The sequence below is a fragment of the Agrilus planipennis genome, unplaced genomic scaffold, assembly GCF_000699045.2.
Source record: "Agrilus planipennis isolate EAB-ADULT unplaced genomic scaffold, Apla_2.0 scaffold40, whole genome shotgun sequence".
Classification (NCBI taxonomy): domain Eukaryota; kingdom Metazoa; phylum Arthropoda; class Insecta; order Coleoptera; family Buprestidae; genus Agrilus; species Agrilus planipennis.
Window position 1 is genome coordinate 23,844 of NW_020438938.1, and position 8,314 is coordinate 32,157.

At 31.6% G+C, this 8,314-nt stretch overlaps 1 protein-coding gene across 2 annotated transcripts; it reads right to left on the reverse strand.

Moving 5' to 3' along the window:
- Positions 1 to 1,624: 1,624 nt before the first annotated feature.
- Positions 1,625 to 6,746, reverse strand: LOC108742782 (ribosome biogenesis protein BMS1 homolog). Of its 2 annotated transcripts, XM_025974363.1 has the most exons (10): positions 6,562 to 6,745; positions 5,528 to 6,367; positions 4,799 to 5,317; positions 4,535 to 4,728; positions 3,775 to 4,455; positions 3,499 to 3,634; positions 3,244 to 3,387; positions 2,299 to 2,474; positions 2,070 to 2,231; positions 1,625 to 1,991 (listed from the first exon to the last, which is right to left on the reverse strand). In XM_025974363.1, the coding sequence occupies exons 1-10, from the start codon at positions 6,614 to 6,616 to the stop codon at positions 1,803 to 1,805; spliced, it is 3,096 nt and encodes a 1,031-aa protein (XP_025830148.1). In that variant the 5' UTR covers positions 6,617 to 6,745; the 3' UTR covers positions 1,625 to 1,802. The 2 variants fall into 2 exon arrangements, 1 of the variants encoding a protein (XP_025830148.1); XR_003231087.1 differs by lacking the exon at positions 1,625 to 1,991 and having other exon boundaries at positions 2,189 to 2,231; positions 2,299 to 2,458; positions 6,562 to 6,746.
- Between the last annotated feature and the right edge of the window lie 1,568 nt (positions 6,747 to 8,314).

Genomic DNA, 8,314 nt, shown 5'->3' on the forward strand with positions numbered 1-8,314 from the left:
TTTTTTTTTTCAATTTCCATTTAAAACAAAAAAAAATAAAATTTAGTGTAATTTTGAAATGCGCGCCTTTGGTTACGCTTCATAGTTTGATATATAGATGGCAGTGAAATTCGAAGTTTTCTTTGCCAATACCATTTATATATATATTCCAAGTATCGTCTACTAATGTTGGGTAAACTTAGATGTCACTACTATCGTCCAAATCTCGAGAGTTTTACATCTATTTACCTAGTCTAGGGTCCCAGTGCTGCCAAGTCATAAAAATAAAGAGTTTGACTTAACATGTTATCTGAATATTTTTTTAAGATGTTTAAATTAAAAAACTGAAAATAAATAATAAATTACTATTTATTTTGTTGGATTTTGTCTATTAATTTTGACATTTTCATGTTAAAGGTTATAGGCTACTTTTGGTGAAATGTGTGACCTCAAAAATCATTCCCAGTCTGGTTTTCTATTAACGAAAGATGGCAACCATAGATAATAGATGGCAACACTACTTCCAGTACAAAAATGATCGCTACATGCCTTATATAGTCAAACTCCTGGAGAGGTTTGTTTAGGCAACAAACATAGCAGTGCAGTATTGCTGGATACATACTAATTGCCAAATAACAACCCGTCAAGCCGTTTACAAAAATGGGTTGTTAGTAGTGAACTGAGGACGTACATTCGTCGTTCATACTTTAAAGATGCATCGATTACTTCAAACATGATTAAATCAATAGGTATATACGATTGGGTTTGTTGACTCAACTAAATTGATGCTCTGATGTTGTCTTACTTTGTATTTTAAAAATTATTTTAAACTATTGAATGTTCTGAAGAAAACTTCTGGTATTAATTACTTATCTGTAAAAAAAGCGATATGTAAATAAAAATCGCTATTTTGCTCTTATTATTATAGGTATTTAATAAATTTGTACTGTTTTTCAAAGTGGTCCCCTGCTATTATTGGGAGTTTTTTTATTCCGGAAACGAAAAATTATTGTTTGCATGTTAATTCCACTCTTATATAGCTTCAATAACAACTTTCCTCCTAAAAATTGTTCAAGTGGACCAAACAGATGAAAGTCCGATGGCACTAAATTGGGACTAAACGGAGACTGCGGTAGTACATCCGACTTAAGCTTACTAAATTTTTCTAGCGTTAAAGTGGTAACAAAAATTGTCTTGAACAAAAGAAACAGGCGATTGTGCGATTCTCTATTTGGATCGATTGGCCGACTTCACATTTACGCTTTTCGGGGAGATGACCGAGGGTGACGCTACTCCATATTTGTCCGTTTTGATTCAGGAATAAAATAGTATTTACCTTTTTCATTACAGATTAATACAGACTTCGGGGAACTTATCTCCGCCCTTTGGAAATCGTTGAAAAAGTCGTGTCATCTCGTATGGTGACCATCTCGTTTATAGGTTTCAAAATGTGAGAAACCTGCCTGGCATTTACTTTTTTAAATTCAAGACAATTATCTATCTTGACAAATTCGTTTCAACCTACAAGGTCATCTTCGGAAGAAGGTATTATATTCAAAACAATTGCTTTTCCGATAACAAGTTAACAAATGCAACTACTTTCCTTACAATGCATGCATACTTCCTGCCCATACAAAACGCAAAACATGAAAATTCCTCTTTATTCATATTTTAACCGACGAAGTATTTATTGCTACTCTTACCAAATTTCAAATATTAATTTGTATATTATTATTTTCGTGCCCTTTTTTTAAAGCATTTTTATACTTTTCATATTTCTTTATGAAGGCATAATAAAGCTACATTTACGCATATTGAAAGTTTTAATGTTGATTTGCATTACTTTTTAAACGCATAAAGTTTTTTTTCTGCGACTGAACTTTTGCTTTTTTTTTTATTTCTTCCATTTCCTTTTCTTTTTGCTGCTTTTGTATTCTTTTTTTGGTTGCTACTGCTTGTTGTTCTTGTTTATAATCGTATGTGGTTTTTAACATTTTTAACATTTCCATAATCTAAAAAAGGTGGTTTATATTTTAATTTACGCATATATTGTTTAATAATAAAATTGCACATAATTAAAACACACAAACCTTTCTTTCTTCTTTTTCTCTAACGACGGTAACCCTTTCGATTCTTTTATCGTTATTTTTCGATAAAATACAGTTTTTAGGCTTATCCTTGTAAGGTAAAGCAACTTGTAATTTTTTAGGAATTATTAATGGTTTAAAAACCTTCGAATCTTTTGTTATAGCCTAAAAAATAGATACGTATATATTAACTTTGAAACATTCATTCAAATTATGAAACCACTGTACTCACGGTGTACAAGCTATCGGATGATGGTTGTTCCTTGATATTTCTTTCTACTTTTAATTCCCTCAGAGTTTTAACGCCATTCCACAAATCCTTTTTCTCTTTTGGCAAAACAAGATTTGTAATTGGACAATAAAATTTGGGCACATCAACAGCATACCACGTTCTACAAACAATGACATCTAAAAAGAATAATATATATTGTAATTACACGTGTTTTTTTTTATCTTTTTTAAGTTAAGTGTAATAATTCTTCAATATTTGTAACGATAGGTTTCTCAGACACTTCAGCTATTAAATGAATGTAAATGTTAATAATTAGGTCGTTAAAATACATAAATATCTCATTCCTTTTGGTATTTCAGCACAGCACCTATGTGCCAAATGAAAATGAGAAAGAAAGCTATCTGGGAAAGAAACAAAATATATCAACATGGACGAGGGCTATGAGCGCGTTACAGTAGGCGTTACATGCATGTGTGTCAAAAAGTACACTAAATAATGCGGTGTACATGAAAAACAGTTTCGCTAAGCAAGTTTCACTATTACCAAGGCACTAAATTTGTAAGTATTTATTATCGTCCGCCATTTTGGGTCCTGGATAATAGGATTTGGCCTTACCGAAAAATCAATCATAATTCATTTTAAAATGAACAGTTTGCATTTGCACTTCTAAATAAAACTGAGCCTGGATCACTGAACTAACAGACACTTGCCGCTATCATTTCTTTTGGTTGAATATTGAACCCAAAATGATAGATGATAGTAGGTATTTACAGTAGAATTATGACTCGGGCTGAAAGTTTAGACCTAACAATTTAGCTCACAACTCTTCAGCCCAAATCATAGTTTCACCATGGATTCCGGCAGTAAAGTCTATGTTCTGGTAATAGATTTGTCCACCACGCATCTTTTTCTGTTTCACTTGCGAGAATAGAAAGAAAAACGTACCGCTCAATTGGATTTTATCTTCAAAAGTAGCCCGAAACGTTCCGTTATCTCTGACGGCCTTTTTAACCTGGCCCCTTATTCCTGATACCGTTTTTATTTTCGCACCTTCGAACTTCGCAACTTCCAATGAGCTGTTAAACATACCTACAAATAATTACAGTCCAAGTTTAAAACAAAACAAGTATCCATAGCAATTAATAAATTTAATACAACAAGAGAATATGTGGGATATTAAGGTGAAAGTATTTTACATACCTGATATAAAAGCGGTTTTTTTGTAAATCTTAATAGGATTTCCTACCAATTTTAATTTCTTTAAAACTTTGGTTGACTGATCTAATTCCGACACTGTTCCAGTAGCAACAATTCTGAAGCCTTGGTCTTTTAAAACCTAAAAAAATTGAAATTTGAAATATTGCAGCCTTATTTTACCGTTTATTTTGCTTGTAAACGTAATTTTATAAAATTATTATAACCATCAATTTATACGAAATGTTTAATTCACTAAAAAAATTAACTTCAAAATTTTACCTCCGGACAATTTTGTACATTTTGAATTGCTAAGAATCCAGTGTTCTGAGGAGTCACTGGGCCCCAAAACTGGGCACAACAAGAAACATGCTGAGGGGTATATTTCAAAAATCTGCATTTTAAATCATCCTCTAGTTTAAAATACAAAGGTAAAGTTTGAAATCGTCTCCATCCCATGGAAACTATAAGGGGGTCTTTTGTTTTAAGTATTTTATTGTACCACCGATGTTTTTTCAACTTTACATTTACATAGCCGATATTTTCTTCTCCCATATTTAATGCACCAATTACGATTGGATAGGACGGTTCAAAATTATTAATAAATTCTGCTGGCATATCATGTAACTCCAATTTTACATACATTCCAGGTCTACAACCTTCAACTTCTACCCGAACGTCTTCGTTCATGTTACTCAACAATTGTTTATTCAACTCGGACTGTTTTTCAATGCGAGTTTTTAATTCGTCGTAAAAATCATCTTTATAGAAGTTATCATATGCAGTATCAAACTTCTGTTTCAGTTGAAGTTTCTTTCTCCTCATTGTTTCTGCATCTGTGCTATAGTCATAATCTTCATCTGAGTCAAAGTCTGGTAAATCATCTAACTTTAATAGTTCTTCGGCATTCTCGTTATTACGCCATTTGCCAGTTACAAAGCAATTTTTTATTCCATTTTGATTCTTAAAATATAACAACGAAAAAAAGGATAAATCTTATACGTTAACAGATATTTATATTTATATTTAAATATTTTCTTACCAGATTCACCCAATCATTTGTTTTTAAATTCTGCAATGATGGAAGAGATGAATCTAACAAATCTGTTGTTAAATGTTTCAGTTTGTGGTTTTGATTTTCATTTGAATTCAGCATGAACAAATTTCCAACATTATTGTCATTGTTAATATCTGTCTTTATTACATCTTTTTCTCCAATATCATTAAGTGCATGATCTAAGTATAAATAGATATATTCAACATTCTTAATATTACAAAACTAAAAAATAAAAATGTTTAATTTTACCATAAATAAATTTCATTAAATTTCGTTTAAAATGCAAAGATGGTATTGTTTTCTGTATAAAATTTTTGTCGAATTTTATCTCTAAACTGACGGTATTGTCCCTTTTATTTCCAATGTTTTTCATCTTATCCGTAATATTTCCCTTCACATTTTCCATAAAATTTACTTCTTTGGAATTTTCAATTTTAGAATTTTCCGTTAAAATGTCATCTGCTCCGACATTTTCAGCGTGCGAAAATATTTTAATTTTTGACTGTTTCATCTTTATATCGAGTGTTTCTTTTGTATCCAGAAGATTCGCAGAAACTGCATACGACTCGCTATTATTTTGTTGTGAATAACTGTGGGAACCTGCGAGTTCAACATAAACTGCATCCTGGTCATAAACGATTCCACCCAAGCCCGAAAAGGGAGCATAAAGAAGTTTTTCCTTCTCAATTAAAGCTCGCTTTTTTCTTTCTGGTAAAGGACAGGGATCATTTAAACTTGCAACAGAATGAATTTTTTGATCACCAACTCCTAAGAAAAAATATTAAACATTAGCTCAATGTATAAATGTATTATTAAAAAAATCTTAAGGAATAAAAATATGAATATATTAAATTAATTACTGTTGTTTTAAAAATAGGTTTTTTTTTAAATGAGATTGTATTGAGCTATAACGTACGAATTAAATAAAATAAAATAAATAAATAAAATTCTACATTGTATGCACTGGTATGGTCATACCTGCTATATGAATATAATTTTGTTTGGTTAGCGGAACGCCTCTTAAATAACCATACAATAAAATGTTTCTATTACATTGTAGATCTCTTCTCACCAATTCCTGACTGGTAATATCCTCTAATCTATCCACCAACAGATAACTATGCGTCGAACGCCAACTCAAAGATCGCAACTTCGTTATTGAAATAAATCTACCAAGATTTTTTATTTCATTTTTCAGGTATTCACCGTGAACTATACCCGACAGATAGAATAACTTTGCACCTGGATAAACCTCTGTCCAAAATCTGTGTTTAAGCATCCTTTTTGTATTCTTTAATGCTTGATAGTTTTTTATCATATCCAAATGTGTTAAAATGCCTATGATTTTTGGCATACCATGGACCTGACAAATATTTAAAAATTCAAAAAATTCCATTTCAAAGCCAAAACTTGCATCACATAAAACCAATACTAAATCAGCCACTTTAGCTAAATCTATCATTGAATTGATATCATTTTTACATTCCATCAATGTAATTCTTTGTTTTTTCCCCATTACCAAAGTGACAGGACCTTTTATATCTGATAATGGGGTTTTTGAGAAAAGTTTTACTAGATTAACTATTAGTGTAGTTTTTCCTACTTTAGGAGGCCCTACTACTGCTACCAAAAGTGGTGGTGGCTCAATAGGAGTTCGATCAACAACTGGTACATGTTGCTTCTTGGTTTCAATGTCCTGTTTACGTCTAAATCTTTGTTCTGCTTTAACAGCAGATTTAAAAGTAAATGCTTTAGGATTTTTTTCTTTAATTTCTGCAGTTTCCGATTTTAACTTTTTCTTTTTGTCAACTTTACCACCTGAAACAGAAAATAATACATATAATCTTGTAATACAAATTATTTCACATGCAAAATTAATGAAACTGTTATATTAATGACATAAAAACAATAACCATATTTCGATTTTTATAAAATATGGCAAAAAAAACAATAAAATTAGAATTAGTGTTTCATGTAAAGATCATGTGTTTTAACCAAAACTTGAATTTTACCTGCACATTTAACTTTATGTTTTTTTTCTGTATTTTCACCATTTAAATTGTTCATCTTAAATTGTAAAATATATGATTATTATGAATATAAAAATATTTTTGAATTGCGATATTAAAGTAATCGAAATCTCTGATGACCTTTGCTTTAGGTCCCTGCTGACATATTTCAACATTAACCTATGTTTCAATCATAGTCGACCATAGTTTCAACCATAGACATATATTAATGGACGTGCCTTAGCCGTATGTCGTTGTAATAATTTCTTGGTTCGAAAAGTGAGTGAGATAGCGTACGGTTTCGGACTAGTGCTATCTCTTTCGTGACACGCTTACGCACTATCGTGAGAGAGATGGATATTGTCCGAAACTTCATTCCATCTCTTTCTTATGTTGTACCACAAGGCATGTCCATTATAAACGTCGATGATCGTAATACAATTGAAAAATTTAGTGTTATTTGTAATTATTTCCACCTGCCCCGAATCAATTATTCTTTTTTTTAACAGAACTTATGGACACAAAATTACAGTATGTATATATTTAGAGCCCGCAAACAACGCACAATTTATTGGTAAAGTTTGAATCGGTGGATTATTTATATCGGATGCCAGTTTTACACGATTCCGTAAAGGATAGGTCTTGGGTAGGGCGCTATGAATCTACTTATATCAAAAAATACAAATACATTTTAAAATAAGCAGAGATTACTTATAGTTATAGTCTGAGTAATAGATAAACTGTCAGGAACTTGCCGCTATTATTCTTATTCTGGGTGTGTTCCGAAATATAACCCGGTATACCCAGTGCTGATGACGTCTAATTGACGCCATATTGAGAATAGTGTTTGTGCTCGTTTACAACAATTTTGCTCCAAAAGTTATTAACGTTTATTACAATAAACAATTGTCCAAACTCTGAAGCACACACGCCCGTTTGATATACTGTTACGACACACTTGTTTCACCAGTACAATATGGTGGTACACCAGTACAATATGGCGTCGATTCATGACGTCGTCAGCACTGACCAGTATGCTGGGTTATATTTCGGAACACACCCTCTTTCTATTGGTTGGACCACAGATTATAAAAATTGATTGAACCATAGATTAGAGATATTGATTGAACTATAGATCAGATATATATATACTGTCGTAAGCATCGACGTTTACTAATGGACATGCCTTAGTAGATTACCCTTACCCTTTGTAGATCTATTATCTATGGCCTTAGTGGTCAGAATCGTGATACAACAAAAGAAAGAGATGGAACGAAGTTTCGGATAATATCCATCTCTCTCTGCGTAAGTGTGTCATGAAAGAGATAGCACTAGTCCGAAACCGTACGCCTCTCCCTCACTTTTCGAGCCAAAAAATTATTACAACGACATACGGCTAAGGCACGTCCATTAATATATGTCTATGGTCGTAAATATATATTTCTTTAATGTACGGGTTGGACTCACGATGGCATGAGAATAACTACTTGTATAGTGCTGTACTCATTTTAGGCATATTTTAGATTATCCATATTTTAGATAAAAGCTGCAGTCACATATTTGCAATAAATATTTATGATTGTCTGTTTATAATTTACACTTCCGTATCTGTCCCTGCTGTAAAAAGACCTTATATATGTTTAAGTTGCCCTGATTAAGCATTTGATAAAACTTGTAACGCTGTAAAATAATAAACAAAAATATTAACAAAATTTTTCAATGTAATCGTAAATTAATTATCTGTTACGTCATTGCT

What these genes read in the sequence shown, in the direction of transcription:
- LOC108742782 (XM_025974363.1), bottom strand. Translation starts at nt 6,616, where the DNA reads ATGAACAATTTAAATGGTGAAAATACAGAAAAAAAACATAAAGTTAAA. An exon ending in ATGTACAAAATTGTCCGGAG is followed by an intron (nt 3,635 to 3,774) that starts GTAAAATTTTGA and finishes CAATTTTTTTAG; the next exon opens with GTTTTAAAAGACCAAGGCTT. An exon ending in AAAAACCGCTTTTATATCAG is followed by an intron (nt 3,388 to 3,498) that starts GTATGTAAAATA and finishes AATTATTTGTAG; the next exon opens with GTATGTTTAACAGCTCATTG.